This window comes from Dama dama, chromosome 12 (genome assembly GCF_033118175.1).
Source record: "Dama dama isolate Ldn47 chromosome 12, ASM3311817v1, whole genome shotgun sequence".
Classification (NCBI taxonomy): Eukaryota; Metazoa; Chordata; class Mammalia; order Artiodactyla; family Cervidae; genus Dama; species Dama dama.
Genome location: NC_083692.1, coordinates 2536312 through 2554623, shown reverse-complemented (window position 1 = coordinate 2554623; position 18312 = coordinate 2536312). Strand labels below are relative to the sequence as shown.

The window sequence follows — 18312 nt, the reverse complement described above, 5'->3', positions numbered from 1 at the left end:
TTGGAGAAGACTGTTGATCCAACCAGTCCATCCTAAAGGAGATCAGTCCTGGGTGTTCATTGGAAGGACTGATGCTGAAGCTGAAACTGCAATACTTTGGCCACCTGATGTGAAGAACTGACACATTGGAAAAGACCCTGATGCTGGGAAAGATTGAAGGTGGGAGGAGAGGGGATGACAGAGGATGAGATGGTTGGATGGCATCACTGACTCGATGGACATGAGTTTTGGTGAACTCCGGGAGTTGGTGATGGGCAGCGAGGCCTGGTGTGCTGCAGTCCCTGGGGTCCCAAAGAGTCAGACACGACTGAGCGACTGAACTGCTCTGAGCTGAGCTGCATGCCTGGTGCGTATCTGTTCTTTCAGGGCTTAAACCTTAACTGCGGGAACAAAAGAAAACACGGCAGGGCGGCCTCTCTCCGCCGTCGGCAGGGCCAGTGCCCACGCAGGCCAGGAAGGGGATGGGGGCAGCAGCCTGCGGGGCCGTGGAGGGCTGCCTGGGGGAGCCATCCTGCGGGGGAGGCCCTCTTGGGTGGGGGGCCCTCTGGCAGTAAGATGGACACAAGCAGGAGAGCGGCCCTGGAGGTGTGGTCCCTTCCACCGCGAGGCCCAGCGTGGGTGGGAGAGAGAAGGGGTCCCTGAGTCTGGGAGACCCTGGGGACGCCCGTCTCAGTCCCCAGGGACCTGTGTGCCCTGGAGCCCAGCAGGCGCTTGGTAAACACTGCTCGTCCAAAAGGCGGCCCCGGGCCCTGGTGCCCAGGACACGTCAGCGCTCGGTGGGCGCTGGGCCTGGGCGCCCCCCCCGGCCCCGCCCCCCGCTCCCCGAGGAGGGCAAGCACCCTCAACGCACGTCTGGGAGCGGCGGGGCAGGGAGCACGCGCCGGGGCGTGTGGGGCCTCCAGGTCCCGGCCCTGCAGGTTCAGTCAGAGTCTCACGATGGACCAGCAGTGTGACCGGCCTCGATGCCCAAGGCCCAGGGATTTCCGGGCAGTCCTGCGGGGCTGCCGGCCACGGCCCCCCCAGAGGGCGCTGATCCCCTACCTGTCGGGGGATGCGGTCATCCTGGCCAGTGGCTGCCCATCCCCGCCGAGCGCTGGGCATGAACTATTTTTCCACTTTTACACAGGAACAAACAGGAATGATAAGACACTTTGTGACGAAGGGAGGACAGGAATTGATAAACCCTGGAAAACTCTTTTACCACAAATAATAGGAGGACTCAGCACACAGAGTCCAGGCAGGAAGGCGGGTGGGGGTCCGGGGGAAAGTCCCACCACCCGTTTACTGGGACGTGGGGCCCCTGTTACGTCCGCCCTCCCGGGCCCCGGCCTGCCCTTGGGGGGCTCGGCAGTGGACGTGGAGCAGCTGCCCCCGCGACCCTTGGGCTGCAGAGCCCGTGGGACAGACGGCCTGGCCTCCTCCCCACACGGCCGAGCGCTCACGCTGACCGCCCCAGAGACAGAGCCAGCAGCGTCATTTCCTCAGCACTCCCCTTTCCTGTGGGAAGGGCAGGGACATGGCCATCCCCTGCAGAGAGGCCCTCAGGGCTGAGTTGAGGTGCTGGCCACCTGCCCTTCCACAGAGTTTGATGCCAGCGACTTGAAGTCTGCAGGGCACGAGCCCCGGTGGACCCCGAGAGTGGATGGGTCACCTGGATGGAGGGAGGGGGTCAGAGGGGTCAGGGGCAGCCGCTGCAAACCGTGCCTGTGGTCAGGCCACGTGACACACACGTGGACTCAGGGAAGGCAAGACTCACTGGTCCCCGAAGGCGGCCACTCGCAGGCAGGGGGACCTGCCCTCGGCTCCACCGCCCAAGGAGCGGGGGTCTGCTCTCAGCCCCCGTAGCCCACTCGGAGACCCCTCTCTGTCTGGGGGGCTTTGCTGAGAAGGGAGCCCTCCCCATCTCCCAGAGGGCAGGGGCCCCGGGACACCCAACATCCACCTGCCGGGCCCCGGGGGCCTGGGCACGTCACGCGGTTCTCGTAGCCGCTTCCTGGAGCCAAAGGAAGAGGCCAAATCCTAACAGCCGCCAGGCGGGAGCTCCCCCCACTGCCTCGTGAGAATGGGAGTCTCATGTCTGCAGGACAGAGGCCACACGGACGTCCAGGATCGCAGGAGCGGCCAGTGGATGGCAGAGCTACAGCTCAAACGTGGGTCTTCTTGGGTCTAAAGGGTGAGCGCTGCCAACCACCCCGGCTCCCGCCCACCCCGGACGGCACTGCGTGTCTCCCGAGCCTCCCCTCCCGGCCGTCTCCACGCAGAGGGGCCAGGTGACCCCGCCGCGCTGCTCCCCGAGCACGGCCGCCCGTCCCCGGGGGCTCTGCCTCGCAGATGGCCCCTGCTCCCCTGTCCTCTGCCTCCCTCCCTCCTCAGCCGTCTGACCCCAGGCCAGTGGTGTGCAGCAGACCGGCCTCCAGAAGGAAGACGCCCTGTTTACAGTGTTCGCCACCTTCCGTGGTGTGAACACCCACTCCGGGGCCGAGCTCCTGGGACGTCTCTGCAGGCGAGCCTGTGAAGCGGGGAGCGGCGTGGTCCCCAGCCCCGTGGCCACCTCCACATCCTCTGACGGCAGGAGCCCCGAGGCCCCAGGACAGAGCTGCGCTGGGGCCGGGGACACGCCCGCCACAGCGGCCGGAGCTCGCTGTCCTGCGGGCCGGGGCGGGTCAGCCCCAGGACGCTGCTGTCTCCAGGGCTGAGGGCGGAAGGGAAGAAGCAGCCGTCTTCTCCCCTCGTCAGGCGATCTGACCTCACTACTTGCGCTAAGTCACTTCAGCTGCGTCATTCTCTGTGACCCCGTGGACTGCAACCCGCCCGGCCCCTCTGTCCACGGGATTCTCCAGGCAAGAACACCGGAGAGGGTTGCCACGCACTCCTCCAGGGCATCTTCCCGACCTGGGGATCAAACCTGTGCCTCCTGCTGCAGGCAGGTTCTTCACTGCCGAGCCCCCAGGGAAGCCCTGGGCAAGCTGAGGGCGTCGGTGAAATGCCCTTGGAACGCCCCGTGCCTCTGTCTCCTCCCCTTCAGCCACCAAAGGCTCCCTGGGCACGCGGCCTTCTGAGCCTGGCCCCTAAAGCCGGAGTCCCTGCGAGCCGGGCGGCCTCCTGCTGTAGCCGCGGTGGGCGCCAGGGGGGCAGGAGGAATGGGGTTGCAGCGTCAACCATCCCAGAGGCAGAGACTGGTCCGTCCCCTCTGCATGAGACACTGGCGGCAGGCAGCGAGGTCTAACAGCGTGTGGGAGCTCTAACTAGAGAGCCAGTTACAACGCCACTGACCTGCCTGGCTTTGACAGGCCTGGGAAAACACGTCTGTCCTCAGAAAGAAGCAGGTGTGGCTTCTGGTTTGTTCTGAGAGATCCCACGGGGACAGCTTGCTGGCACTTTGGTTCCAGCCTCCTGCACCTGTCCGGGTGCCCGCGGCCCCAACACAGGGGATCAGAGGGAACCTGCGGGGACTCTGGTCCGTAAGGGGGGCTGCTTTCCGCCACAGGCCTGCTTCGTGCTTCTGTTTATGGAGAAAGACACAGCCTGGTACCCACGGGCTCCCCCGAGGGGCTGGGCAGGCAGTTTCTGCTTCATCTGCAAGGATGTCAGCTGGCATTGCAATCACAGTTCTCTTCAAGACAGATGTCCTGGCAAGGCCGGGCCCCAGGCTCGGTGCCTGTGCGTCGAAGCTTCCTTGCAGAAACAGACCCTCTGATCATCAGCCTGGGTCACCCGCCCTCCCCGGGGAGGCGGACACCTGGCAAGAGACTCAGGTCTCCAGGAGACATGGAGAAGGGACGGCGCACGTTTCTCCCGAGAGCCAAGGCCACGCTCACTGTCAGACAGCAGGGGCTGAGGTGGCGTTAGAGGCAGCGCTGACACGGGGCGGGGCTCACAGGCCCCGTCCTCTCCTGCGCACAGGCCTTTCGGATGACTCGGGGATGTTCCGAGAGGCTTGGAAGCAAACAGGACCCGCAGAGGTGTACCTTAGAGACAGCTGTTCTGTAAACACCAAGCAGCTGAGGAAGGGGAGGGGGGTGCAGATGGGAGGAGAGGGGACCTCGTGACTGCCAGCAGCCGGCAGCAGTGACTGGGGCAGAGGACCCAGGGAGCAGGCGGCGGGGCTGGGGCCCTGGGAACCATGGCAGGGGGCCATGGAGCTAGCAGAGCTCCCAGAGGGCGTCCCCGAGCTCCCGGAGCTTTCTGAAGCCCGAGGCCTACGTCTGCCGGCTAGCTGGGTGGGGTGGCGCTTTCAGACTCGGGTTCCAGCCTCTCCCCAGGAGGCCGCTGGAGCCTCGGGAGGCCCCGGGGCAGCCTCCTCACCCAGCACTCAGCCTGGAGCCGCTGTGGGCCTGCACCACTCCCGGTCAGCCGGTCTCTAAGGGCAGGGGTCTGCGATGCCCAGCCCCGAGCAGGCTCCCAGTCTCCACCTTCCCAGAGCCCGAGGGTTGGAAACCTGGCGATCCTTGGCATTTCATCACAGGTGCATGTGGCATTCCTTCTAAGCAATGGGCCCAAAGACCTAGGGAGGACATCCTGCTACAAGTTTCCCCCAGGTTCTGCTTTTGGTTTATCTTCACCGATATCAAGGATATCAGTGTCCACCAGAGTGGACGGGTGGCAGTGAAAGCCTGGATTAAAATTCCCTCACCCCCACCCGACCCCCTTGGCAACAGAAGGGATGCCAAAGATGGACCTAGAGACATTCCTGCACACACCCAGACTCCCAAACCAGCACTGAAGTGCGTGGATCTAGGCATTTCCAGGGCTCGGGCAGCTGTGAGCAGGGAGACATCCCCGGAGAGGTGAGAGGCCGGAGAAGAGACAGAGGCTTCACCCCAGGTGGGAGCCAAAGAGGAAGGAGACAGGTACCGCAGATGCTGCTTGACGTGCAGACAGGGTCACTCCCTTCAGCCCCTAAAAGATGGTGAGAAATCCTCTCCTCCAGGACAAGGGGCTGAGTTCTCTGGGGCCAGGGTCACCGTGCAGGAGGTTAGGAAGCTGATCCATTTCACCCTCACCCCAGCCCAGGACGGCAAGAGCTAGTAACCTGTTTAACAGATGACAGAAGTGCTCAGACCCTGTGACCCCATGGACTATAAGCCTGCCAGGCTCCTCTGTCCATGGGATTCTCCAGGCAAGGATACTGGAGTGGGCTACCCTGCCCTCCTCCAGGGGATCTTCCCGACCCAGGGAGCGAACCCGCATCTCTTGTGTCTCCTGCATTGGCAGGTGGGTCCGTTACCAGTAGTGCCATGGGCATGAAATCTTCAAAAGTGATGGAGTTAGGATTCCTGGGGGGGGGGGGGGGGGGGGCAGGGGCGGCTGCCACTCAGGGCTGTCTCTCCCTCCCCCATGGCCTCAGCATCCCTATCTGTAAAAGGAGTTGCTCAGATTAGGGAATCCCACGGGCACTCTAAACCCCGGAGTGCCCTCCACTCTCTGGGGAGCTCCAAGTCCAAAGGCTTTCGTCTGCCACCTGTCCACTCTGGCCCCTCATCTTTGGTATCAGCGAGGAAAAACCAGAAGCAGACCCTGGGGGAACTTCTAGGGGAGGCCCTCCCTAGGCCTTTGGGCTAAAGAGTTTAAGTTCAGACTGTCAGAAAGTCCGGACCACACGAGGGAAGACACGGCCCAGCGGGAAAGTCCAGAAACACCAGTGAGGCGGCATCTCTGAAAGCAGCACCGTCAGACAGGCCGAGGCGGCCAGCTCAGGCGGCCCCAAACGCCTGGGAGGAAACAGGGCCACTCGCCACGCCCTCCGGCTGAGTTCAAAGGCGGGCAGTGGGGGGAAGATGCTCAGGAAGCCAAGAAAACAGCGGGGAAGTCCAGGGAGGCCTGAAATATGGAGGGAATTAGGAACCAGATCTAGAGCACAGGACGACCCTGGTAAATGAAACAAATCCGGACCAAATCCCTGATCCAAGCTACGGAGCAAGAACTGTGGCAGGAAGGTGGTGGAAGCGGAATGTCAAAGCGTCGTGGAAGAATGGAGCAGAATTTCTAAGAATAAGAGGTTTGGGTAGGGTATGTCAGATTTTAAATAATTTTAGATCATCATTACTAATGAGACACTGAACCACACTGCCTGTAATTAGTCATCTAAGAGTACAAAACAGAAAATAGAAATAAACAAAAGACCCTGATGCTGGAAAACAGTGAAGGCAGGAGGAGAAGGGGACGACAGAGGATGAGATGGCTGGATGGCATCACCGACTCGATGGACATGAGTTTGAGTAAACTCCGGGAGTTGGTGATGGACAGGGAGGCCTGGCGTGCTGCGATTCATGGGGTCGCAGAGAGTTGGACACGACTGAGCGACTGAACAAGAGTACAGCACGGAAAATAGAACTAAACACAGAATTCTTTCTTTTTGTTCCCTTAAGTGGCTACAAAGGAATAGCCGGTGACATGGCTTGCATTTCAGAGCCTGCGCCGCGTCTGCGTTGCTTCTGGGTCTGTGACTTCAGCCCTCAGTGAAGTCAGGGGTGGCCCGAAGCCACGGAGGCCTGGCCAGCACCCAGAAAATGCTGCAGTGGGAGGGGAGACCCAATAATGAAGCAGAAAATGTCTGCAGAGACGATGCCCGCACGAATGAGGCTGTTGGGGCTGAGAGGATGCCTAGGGCTGGGGTGGGGGGGGGCGGGCGGCGAGAACAAGACCACAAGCCACACAGGGCTCCTACGATGCACAGCCCAAGTTCCAGAGTCCCGGGCAACAGGCCTTTCGCTCCAGTGAGGACACACATGCCCAGCAAGCTGAAAATGCCCTCAGTTAGAGGACACAGCTCCAAAAGGAAGGGAAGACGTAGCTAGCACCGTAAAAACCTAGGGGAAGAAGTTACCTGCTTCTTCCCCTAGGTCGTTTCCAGTACCCTCCCCCCCGACTCAGGCGTGCTCTCCCTTGGGTCCACCCCCACCCACTTCAGCATACCCGCTCTCTGTTTCTGCCACGCTGTCGCCTCCCACCCAGAGACAGGTTCGTGCTAGGGCGCTTCAGCCGGGTCCAACTCTGCGACCCGATGGACTGCAGCCCGCCAGGCGCCTCTGTCCATGGGATTCTCCAGGCAAGAATACTGGCGTGGGTGGCCATTTCCTCCTCCAGGGGATCTTCCCAACCCAGGGATCAAAGCCACGTCTTACAGCTGCATTGGCAGGCAGGTTCTTTACCTCTAGCACCACCTGGGAAGCCGCAAAGCAGGCACTCTGCAAACCCAGTTAGGGCCACGTGGTCTCCCCTTCCCCTCCCCAGAGGAGCCGCCCTCTAAGCTAGCGTGAGAGCAAAGAAGATACCGTGGTGCTGCGGAAATAAGGAAGCTGCTTCCAACTGGGTTTGGGGTGCGGGTCAGGGGTCAAAGAAGAATCCCCGTCAGTCTGGGACCAAGAGCAGAGGTGGTCTCGCCTTGAATGGGACACCAGCCCACAGTCTATGGGGGGGGAGCCAGAAGGAAGGGCTGAGTCACCATCAGGGGACCAGTGAGCATCCCTGGGGAGAGAGGACGTGCGTGGGGGGGTGGCCCACAGAAACCCCACAAGAGTTCACCTGGCTGGGGTGGAGGGGTCTGGGTGTCCGCTGTTTTCAGACAGGAAACGAGGCTTAGTGACACTCGCGGGGTGCACGGGCGGCTGTCCCTTGCTGGGCTGGGCTGTCTCCAGGGGGCGTTACCCGGGAGGCCCTGGTCTCGAGGGAAGAAGGTGGGTGAGCGGCGGCCCCTGAAGAAGCTCCGTGGTGGGAGGGGCGCCGCCTGAATCAGCACAGCCCCTTGGCAACACCACGCCCCCCGCCCCGCTTCGCTGCACCGGGGACCACCTGAGGCCCCGACACCCGTGTCGGGGCCGGCCTTGGGGCCTGGCACGGAGCTTGGCCTCGACAAGGCAAGGCCTGGCAAGGGCTTCGACAAGGATGGGTGGACTCTTTGTGAGCTGCCCTTTCGATCTTGGGTTGGGAAGGTGGACTTGGTCGGGGGTCCGTGTCTCCCATGGGGCCGAGAGACCCCGAAGCCCCGGCAGACGCTTGCCCTTGGCCGGGCCTCTCACCGCGATGCTGCTCCTGGGGATCGAGGCCACAGCGACTCCAGTCCTGACTGTGGCTGGCTGTGGTCCCAGTCCCCACGCCCCCCAGACGGGTTCGAGGTCTGGCACGGAGGAGTGTTTGGAGACAACAGGACAGAGTCTGAGCGTGAGAGGGGCTGCCGCTGCCCCATCCCAAGCCTTGGGCGGAGGGCTGCCCTGCAGCCTTCTCTCGCATTCAGCCCCCAGAGCAGGTCTGAGGGTCCCCGCCAGGCCCGCACACCCGGAGCCCCGCCCGGGAGCCCGGCACATCCTCCTGAGACCGTTCTGGGACCCGCCGCCCGGAAGTCCCATTACTCAGCCCCGCCTAGGCCTCCACAGCACCCCCATCCACGGCCCCCCACCACGGCCCCCCCACGGCCCCCACCCACAGCCCCCCTCCACGGCCTCCCCTCCATGGGCCCCCATCCACAGTCTCCCCTCCACGCCCCCCCCCCCACGGCCTCCCCTCCACGGCGCCCCCACGGCCCCCTCGATGGTCCCCCTCCATGCCATTTCCCATCCTTGTGGCCGATGGTACCTTGTGCCAAGGCGGAGGCAACAGAGCCAGTGAACCTTACGGACGAGAACTAGCCTGTTCCCACGGGCTCTGCTGAGTCTAGCGGTGGGCCCCCAGGCTTTGGGCCAGGGCTTCCCTCACGAGAGGGGAGCAGGAACTGTGAAGGGCACGGTCACCTGTCCCCCCAACTCCTTCCCAACCCCCGAGCCGGTGGGCACCCCCCAGTCTACGCGACCACTGCGCTGCCAGGCCAGACGCCTCCCCCAGGGAGCAGACAGACAGCTCATGTCGCTTCAACCAGTGCTTGCAGGGACTGCAAGGGAGGTCGAGGGGCCGATACCTCCCGCCAGGGTGGGTGGGCGGGCGGGGAGCCAGGGGCCAAGAAAGGCCCCCCTGCGGCAGTGATCCCCGAGTCTGCTCCGTGAGGCTCCGTCCCTCCTGCCTGCCGGCAGAAGTCTGGTGCCTGCGCAGCCTCTGCCCCGGGCCGAGGGCCCAGCGCAGCCTGGCCACGGGCCAACGTCCACGGCAGCCAGTCTGGCAGCCCCTGAGCCCGGGCAGAGGTGACGCCTTGTCTATACCTGAGACAGGTCAGGCCAGGAGGCCTCCACTGTTTCTGGACCCCTTTTAGCTGTGATGACCAGGGCAGCAGGCTCGAAAGCCACAGTCAGAAAGTAATACTTGAAAAAAGTACCACGCTTCTGGCCAAGCATGTGCATATGTTCTTACTTCGGCTCCTCTAGTTGCTGAAATTCGGTTCAGGGGGAAAGCCACTCCCAATGTTAGCTCCTCTGGAAAAGAACTCCCCTCAAGTAGATGCATAGGGGCCTCCACCACGGGCAGGTGGACCTGAGCTAATGCTTAGAGAGCCTGCGGGACTCAACCTGCAAGACCACACCACCGGGCGGTCACTGTGATTATCCCCATCCTACAGCTGAGGAAATGGAGGCACAGAAAGACTGAGGGACTTAGACCACACAATCGGGAAGCGATAAGGCCGGGACCCAGGCGGCCGGCCCCGGCGACATGCTCTTGACCTCTGCACTGTCCTATCGTTTAAACTCTAGACGCATAACAGACTTGACTTCCAGTCCTGGCTCCGCTCCTAACTTGAAATGTGACCTGGGGCAGGTCACCAAGCGCAGTCTTTCCCATCAGTAAAAATGAAATTTTCTCTTTCACCGCATCTTGCAAGAATAAACATCAGACATGGAGGATGAGGTTTTAAATTTCTTTTCAGAGGTGAAAAGAAGGTTATGTTCATGCCAGGGATTCCCAGTTCTCGGAAGGGCCTGAAGCTGTCAGAGTTGCTAAGAGGCAAGTGTGCGCCATGAACGGGCTGGAGAACCAGCAGCTGAAGGAAGCCCTGCTCCCTCCTCTGTTAGTCTGAGCCCCAGATAAACAGCCAAGAACGACAGCAGAGAAACGAAGGCCTGTACGCCTTTCAGAGTGCTGTCAACAGCATGCAGGCGCGCAGAAAGGGTGGCCCTCTAAATATTTGATTAGTCTTTCTTTAAAGCAAACAATGGTCCTCCTTATGTTTAAAAGCAGTTTTAAAATCCTGAAAGTAAATGAAATACGATGAAGGGATGAGACGGCCTTCTCACTAGACTGCGGTAGAGTTTTGTTCCCTCCCAGTCATGCCACCCGTGCGAGGAGAGAAACTGATACTTGGGATGAAAGCGATTGGTTTCTAAGGACGAGCGCTTGCAAGGGAAAGGACATCTCCACTCTGCTGCATTACCTTGATCGTCCCCGGGTCTCGTCTAGAGTAACAGGGTCAGAGTCCCCTTCTCTGAGACTGGTTTCTCCAAGGCAAAGGTGCGTGGCCCTGCCCTGTCTGCGTCCTGGGCCCTGGGTCCCCCTTTCTAAACTGATGGATAAATTAGATCCACAGACTCAGCTGCCATCTCTGGTGAAAGTGAAAGTGTTAATTGCTCAGTCGTGTCCGACTCTTTGTGACCCCTCGGACTATAGCCCGCCAGCCTCCTCTGTCCATGGGATTCTCCAGGCAAGAATACTGGAGTGGGTTGTCATTCCCTTCTCCAGGGGATCTTCCCAACCCAGGGATCCAACCTGGGTCTCCGGCATTGCAGGCAGATTCTTTACCATCTGAGCCACCAGGGCCATCGCTGGAATCACCCTGAAAAGTTCACCAGCTTCCTGCTGCCTCTCTCCTCCAAAAGGGGTATCCATTGGAAAACATGCTTCTACATAATGAAATATGAGACACGAGCAATTTCCCCCAAATCTCATGAAACAGATGGACACTTTAAAAGAGCGAGAGGAAGAAAAACACCAGTGTTTCGTAATTTAGCGGCGCAGGCTGCCTGCCTCAAGCAAGTAGCTCACCTCCTTCCCTGGATTCAAACCCTCCCTGCCATCCTTCTGTCTCGTCATGCATAATGGGATGAAATGTTTTCTCTCAGTAATCAAGCCTGTAAGCTTCTAGACAGTTAAAAGAAAGCTCCAACTTCAGAGCGATGTTGTGAGCCTTGTTTTGATGCTTCCGGCTCAAACTTTAGAGCCGTGAAAACAACTGAAGCTGCAGTAACCATACAGAACCTCGCATTTCAGGTCCTCCTTCCAGACCCACCACCAGCGGGGCGTGCCCCAGGTATTTCGTAATAAAATGCACTTTTCCAACGGCATGGCCGTTCTCTGCCAGCCTCTGCGACTCATGTGCTCCTGAAACGGAACTTCGACCCACATCTAAAGTTCTCATGCTCGATATCACTGCAGATTTCCGATGTTTCAGAAAGCCTAAGACAGGGGACTTCCCTGGACGTCCAGTGGCTGGACTTGGCCTTCCAGTGTGGGGGATGTGGGTTTGATTCCAGCTTGGGGGACTAAGATCCCACCCACATGCCTCGGGGTTAAAACCCCCAAAGAACATAAAGCAGAAGCAATACTGTAACAAATTCAATAAAGACTTTTAAAAGAAGAAAGAAAAAGAAAATGTAAGCTCATGGAGAAAATCCTCAGTGATAGCTCGTCCTGGAACCTTAGCCTGGAGCTCACGCCACAGTCCAGCCACAGAGGTCGACCAGCACTTCTGGACTCTTGGTGCCCAAACAAAAAGCTTGTTCTGTTACTCGCCTGGCCCTTCATTGTGGTGATACCCTAACTGTCTCTCCCTGAGCAGGAATCCCTTCCCGCCTCACCGGTGGGTCCTTTCTGCCCTGCCGCCCGCGGGCGTCCAGCCCAGGCAGGCAGGCGGGCCTGCACCCCTTGCCCACGGTGGGTCGCCCGACCCCTGGCCCCCAACGGCCTCTTTTCCCCACTGTCCTCGCCTTTCTCTGGGAGCTGCACCACGGGGCCTTTCTCACTGCTTCCCACGGCAGAGCGGGAGAAATTTACCAGCTCCCTGGTCTCCCAACTACTCTCCTGTGAAGGACAGCTGGCCTTTGCCCCTGGACAGGCGTCCAGCCTTGTTGTGAGACCTTCGACACTCAAGGGCATGGCCCTGAGAACTTTCATGCTATGTTCTCCCGCTCAGCCTGGGCTCTGAGATCTTTGTCCGCCTCAGTTGGAGGCCCCGTCCTCGGGGCACACATCCGTCCCCTTCCTTCCTGCGGCGGGGGTGGGCAGGGGCCCCTGGGTCCAGTCCCTCTCCAGCCCATGTCCTCCATAAAGCTGCCCGGGCACGTCTGCCCACACGCCGCCCTGCCCCCTCAGCACGCCCTGGGCGAGCCCCACCATCTGCATCTGATTTCACACCTTTTTGGACCAGCTGAGCACAGTGGTGGTGCTCAGGATAAGTCTATTTCTCAGCAACATTTCCCCTCTGGTTTCACCAGCATCAGCTCCTGCACACCCTCCTGGCCTCCTTCCACACTCACCTCTCCCTTAAAGGCTCTGTTCCTCTCTGTCCCCCTCATCTCACGTTCTGCCCTTGAGAGTCCAGGCCGACATGGTCAGAGGGCAAGCAGATGGCCCTGCTTCCAGAGTCTGTCCCTGCTCTGGTCATCGCAGCCCTGGTTCTGAGTCCGGCCCGACCTTGGCCTGGGTGGCATCACCCAGAGGCCATTCCTTTGCCCTGAGTTCCCCTCTCTGCCCCCGACTCGCGATCACAGTGTTACTGGTGTGGAAACAGTTGCTTCATGATTAATTAATTCATCTTGGGTCTCAGAGTGAAAGTCTTTTTAACCATAGCATGCAAATGTATGTAAATTTATACACTTATGCAAAAATTACATGAAAATATGCCTTTAGATTTTCTGGATAAAACGTCTGATCACTCTATGAATCCCTCCCTTGTCAACAGCATGACTTTGTGATTCCTCATCCCGTCAGCTCACTGCTCCCTTACTATCTGCCCACACTCAACTCTCTTATCTTGTGCTAACTCATTATTAACATTAAACACATTATTTCTTTTCTTTCTTCTCACTGTATGTGAATTTAAACGCATCTCTGAAGGCTGAAACTATTAGAAAACTGTCAATTTTTGTTGGCGTTTCATGTACATTTCTGTTGTCAAGTCTGACCTTATGTTAACTTCAATGAAAACCATCTGCCTCCAAGTCGTTAATGCTTTTTTAACAATATTACTGTGCTTGCATTTCTCTGCAGTCATGCCTCTCCTATTAGCTGGGCTGGTGGAGGGGGCTGGCACACATTACCACGAACCTGCTCTCACAGGGAACAAATAACCCTCCCCAGGGAACAAGCTCACGCCCCTGACTGGGAACCATTCTCCATGTTCATCATCAGCCTCTGGTCTCCACCTGTGACACAGAACGCGGCTCCCTTCTCCCAGGACGGCTCCCTCCGCCTGTCCCCCTGCTCCTCTCCTCTTTCTCTGAGCATCAGGGCTGACACAGACACTCTTCCTGCCCTCCGGGTTTTGCCACGGGCAGACTGCAGTCTGCCTGCAGGCAATTGCTTCCTTTGGAACCCCTTGGCTGGATCTTCGGGGGGGCGGTCCCCTTTGCCACTCAGGTTCTTCAAACTCCTTCTAGTGCTGACCGCTGACCCCTGGCCTGGCCGGCCAGGCAGACCTCCGTGGCCCCCATCACTGCACGGCCTGCTCCCCGAGAGTCAGGGGCTGCCAACACTCAGGTCTGTTTCTGCCTCCTCTGCCACCCAAGTCTAGAGCCCTGACTCTCCCTTGGGGTGTGACCTGGTGAAGACGGCCTCGTCTCCCTGCTGCCCCTTCGTCTTACTTCTTCCTAATCTTCTCAGGCCCAGACGGCCCGTGCTTAGTCGCCCGGGCAGGTCTGACTCTGCGACCCCATGGACCGCAGCCGCCAGGCTCCACTGTCTATGGATTTCCCAGGCAAGAGCACTGGAGTGGGTCGCCATGCCCTCCTCCAGGGGATCTTCCCGACCCAGGAAATGAACCTGGGTCTCCTGCATTGCAGGCGGAGTCTTTACATCTGAGCCACCAGGGAAGCCTGTCTTCACTTAGGGGATGTACCCCAGTCTAGTTTCCATGAAGACAGAAGCAGGACCTCTTACGACTCGACATGTGATGTCGGCGCCTGTGTTTTCACTTGCGTCTGGGTCTAAGACCATGCTTCTCTCTGCAGCAGAGGAAGCTGAGGCACAGACAGCGTGAAGGACTTGCCCAGGGTCCCAGAGCTAGTGCGTGACAGACCCGGGGCTCCTGCCCAGGCCTCTGAAGTGTGTGCAGAGGCCAGCTTCCTCCCTTCCTGCGCCCAAAGCCAGAGGAACACTTTCCTGTGCAGCTGGGGAGGGAGGCGGGAAGGACAGGGTTGTGAGGTTTCAGGGTTGGGGGGCCCGGGTTCCAGGGGCTGCCCCTCCACGGGCACCAGGAGGCCCGGCAGCAGGAGAGGAGCCTGCCCTTAGCTGCGGCGGGGCTCCCACTAGCTAGGGCTGGTCTGAGCGGACCCAGGCCAGCGTGCATCACCTACTAGGTCACCAAGAAGGAGCTGGCCCAGCCACCCTCTGAGAGCCAGAAAGACCACAGTCACAGGGCAATTTCGGACCACAAGAGTCTAAACTCCTAAAATCTGCAGGCGTGTGGGACTAGCCTGCCTCCAGCCTGGCTGGTTTTTTAACATATCAGGATGCACCGAGCAATCTTCTTGTTGTTAAGCTGCTCAGTCATGTCCAGCTCTTTGTGATCCCATGGACTGTAGCCGCCAGGCTCCTCTGTCCATGGGATTCTCCAGGCAAGAACACTGGAGTGGGTTGCCATTTCCTTCTCCAGGGCATCTTCCTGACCCAGGGATGGAACCCATGTCCCCTGCATTGTCAGCTGGATTCTCTGCCACTGAGACGTCTGCAGGGTTTATTATTATTATTACAGTTTCTACTGGTGAGACCCCTCAGGCAGCTAATGCCTCCAGGCCAGAGAAGGCTCAGCCACGGCTCTGGATCCAACAGGCAAGCCTCCTCCATCACCTGGCCCTTGCTCAGCCGCGCTCCCGGCCTGGGCCCGCGGCTGCCCCTTTCAAAAGGGAACGCGCCCGGCATTTGTCAGGGAGCTCAGGTGTCCTGACAAGCTCCATAGGTGAAACTGAAAACCTTCCTGGTGCGATTTTCCTATTTGATCTTTTGTCTCATGTGTTCCCCTTGGGGATGAACAAGAAATACTTCTCTGAATAATTTATAGGCCCTGGGGTAGAAACACACTGCCTCTTTTTAATAAAAAAGCTGGGTAACATGGCCTTGATTATACCTCTTCTGTGATACTTCAGCAAAGGTTGGGATATCTCAAAAGCTCTTTACAAATTCCTTTTAAAATAGTGAGACAAAGATAAAAAGCCATGTAATGTTTTTAATCAAACAAACGAATGTTTGGATAATACATAAGATTATTTATAAAGCTGTATTGAGCTATGAAAAGTTCATACAGGGAAGCTGAAAAAACTGAACAGCTGTAATTATTGTAAGGTCCAATTTATTTTTAAAACTGAAAATGACTGTCTTTGGTTTTCTGTTGAATGAGCACCTCCTGGGTGCCAGGGCTCTGCTGGGCTCATCATGTGGATCAGTTCACGGAGTTCTCAGGAGGGAGCTGGGTAAGGAGCGGCTCAAGGCACAGAATCGCCGAGGCTCCTGGAGGTTATGTGACCAGCTCACGTGCCCCAGGACCACAGATGGGGCTGAAGTGGAGCCCAGAGCTGACTCAGAAGCGTACATGTCCCATGGTCCCTAACACCGGGTGCCCCGGCCTTCCGTTGAAAACCAGTAGATGCTGCTCAGTTCTGTCTACATTTTGCAATGTTACTGCGAGCAATGGCGGGAGAATGGAGCCTTTGGGACCCTCTGCAGAACATTTTACTTATTGGTTGCAAAACCATCTCCCCTCAGCCCTGGACAGAAACTCACGGCCTCTCTGGGTGCAAGCTGAATGTTTTCATTTGACAGGAGGCTGGGGTGACTTACCTGGGTCCTCGCAGTGCAGGGAGGCTGTGCCCCCTCCTCTGACCGGATGTCCCTGCCACCCAGTGGCCTCGGGGACAGGCTGGGGTCTTGGCTCCCTCTAGGTAAGGGGCCCCCAAAAATGTAAAGTGCTCTGACTTTTGTCCTGAAGGCTCCCCGGGCTGTGGGCACCCCCAAGGGGACTGCTACCAACAGCGTGGAGATCAAGATGACCATGATGGTGCCCAGGGCTGCAAGAACGCGTTCATTAAGCCCAGGGCCACAGGGTGGCTTGGCCGGCTGGCCCGAGGCCTCTGACCCAGACCCTCACACGGCCCAGGCGCCCAGGCGGGCCGTGCACTGCCCACTCCTAGGAGCTCCACCTGTGCAGACCACCGCGGGGACAGCCCACCTGGACCCCCCGGCCGGCCAAGTGCATCTGGAACCAGCACACGGGCTGAGGGTCCAGAGCTGCCGCTGCCTCTGAGGGGCGCCCGCAGACTCACCAGACGCTGCATGCTCTTCACGTGGGTGGGGCTGATGGACAAGGCCTCCTCGTACCACCGCCGGGCCTCGTCCACGTTCCCGCGGAGCTCCGCCACCTGGCCGCGCATGTAGAGGACGTTGTGGGACATGGGGAAGAGGTTGGCAGCCTCCTGCGTGCAGGCCGTGGCCTCCGCGGGCTTCCCGATGCCAATGTAGACTTCCGCTGTGAGAACGAGAGCACAGGCAGATGCACCCGGGTCGCCGCCCCCAGATGGCCTGCAGATGCCCGGGGCTCCGGCCACGACGCGGGCCTCCCCCGGGGGCAGGACAGGGCCCGTCCGGGAAGCCCAGGGCCTGAGCCAGCCCCAGCCCAAGTGGGTGCAGCCGGGTGGCCGTCCTTCCTGCCCCCGATGTGGGCACGCGAGTCACACCTGCAGGGCCTTCAAGGAGACGCCCGTCACCGCCAAGAGGGGCCTGAGGCTTGCCGGGCCCACTGACCCTGGAGGACACCTGCCCCTGGAGGACTCCTCCCCCAGAGGACTCCCGCCCCCAGAGGACTCCCCCCCCAGAGGACTCCCGCCCCCGGAGGACTCCTCCCCCAGAGGACTCCCGCCCCCGGTGAACTCCCCACTCCAGAGGACTCCCGCCCCCAGAGGACTCCCCCCCGCAGAGGACTCCCGCCCCCAGAGGACTCCCCCCCAGAGGACTCCCGCCCCCAGAAGACTCCTCCCCCAAAAGACTCCAGCCCCCAGAGGACTCCCGCCCCCAGAGGACTCCTCCCCCAGAGGACTCCCCCCCGGAGGACACCTCCCCCAGGCCCACCTGCCCCCAGAGGACACCTCCCCCAGAGGACTCCTCCCCCAGAGGACTCCGGCCCCCAGGCCCACCCGGGACACCGGCCCTCAGGTCTGACGTCTACAGAAGCGGGGCTGGCTGAGCCCAAGGATGGGCCAAGCAAGGTGCACAGCCCCTCGGCGGGCAATGACGCTGCCTCTCGGCGGGTTCTTCTGAAGCCCGCAGGCGTGACAAGGGTGGAGGCTGACATGCCTGTGGGTACAAAGTCAGACGGCTGCTCCACCCAAGCCCGCCCTGGGCCGAACGGGAAAGCCACCGCACGTGGGGACTATAAGCCGAGACCCCACGCTTTGAGACCCCAGGCTGCCACTTTCCAAAAAGCAGCGTCAGGAGCGCTCCGCCAGCAGCCTCAGGGCTCCCTCGTCTGCACAGTGGGCCCGAGCCTCCGCAGCCCCGGCCTCTCTGAAGAAGACCTTCCTTGACCCCCAAGTCCACCCAGGCCTGTCAACTCTCGAGGGCCCCATGGGCACAGCCCCCCGTCTCTCCAGCCGCAGGCCCGCGTCGTCAAGGACGCCAGGCTCCCCGCCCGTCTCAGCCATGCAGACGCTCGTCGGTCTGTCCCCGCTCGGGGGCCTGCTGTGCCCTGAGCCCACCGACGCCTCCTCCCAGCTCAGGGCAGCCCCATCCCTTCCTCACCCGCCCCTGCCCTGACCACTGCCCTCTGCCCTGGCAGAGAAAGCTGTTTCTGTGCCCATATCTCCAAGCTCCACACATACTAATATGCTGTGTAGAACCGGATGCACACAAGACTAGGAATGATGGAAGTACGCAATGGAAAAGAACTAGAAGACGTCTACGTTTCCTGCCGCACCTTGGGCGTCGTCTCCCTGAGGCGAGGCCTCTTCCCCGCTCCTGTCTCCCCTCAGCCCCTCCGTGCAGCCCACGCGGTCGCTGCAGACCAGCTTCCCCGGCAAAGCCCTGGTGGGTCACCCCTTCCTCGGGGTCTCCCGCTCTGGGCACCCCTCAGCCTGCAGCCTTCCCTGACCCCTTCACCGGGCTAAATTCAGGTGAAAGAGAGGAACAATGGCCTTCTGAACTTGTTAGCAGATGCAAGCCTGGGGAGTCTCGCCCCCTGAGTGGTGAGGGGGT

At 60.0% G+C, this 18312-nt stretch overlaps 1 protein-coding gene across 7 annotated transcripts in view; it reads right to left on the bottom strand.

Moving 5' to 3' along the window:
• Positions 1 to 18312, bottom strand: part of TTC7B (tetratricopeptide repeat domain 7B) — a 265869-nt gene that overhangs the window by 9324 nt on the left and 238233 nt on the right. For 5 of the 7 annotated variants that reach the window (XM_061156421.1, XM_061156428.1, XM_061156425.1 and 2 more), the window contains one exon: positions 16389 to 16591. The exons of the other annotated variants lie outside the window; for them this stretch is intronic. In XM_061156421.1, coding sequence (XP_061012404.1) covers positions 16389 to 16591 — 203 coding nt within the window. The remainder of the gene's footprint in view (positions 1 to 16388; positions 16592 to 18312) is intronic. 7 annotated transcript variants of the gene reach the window in all.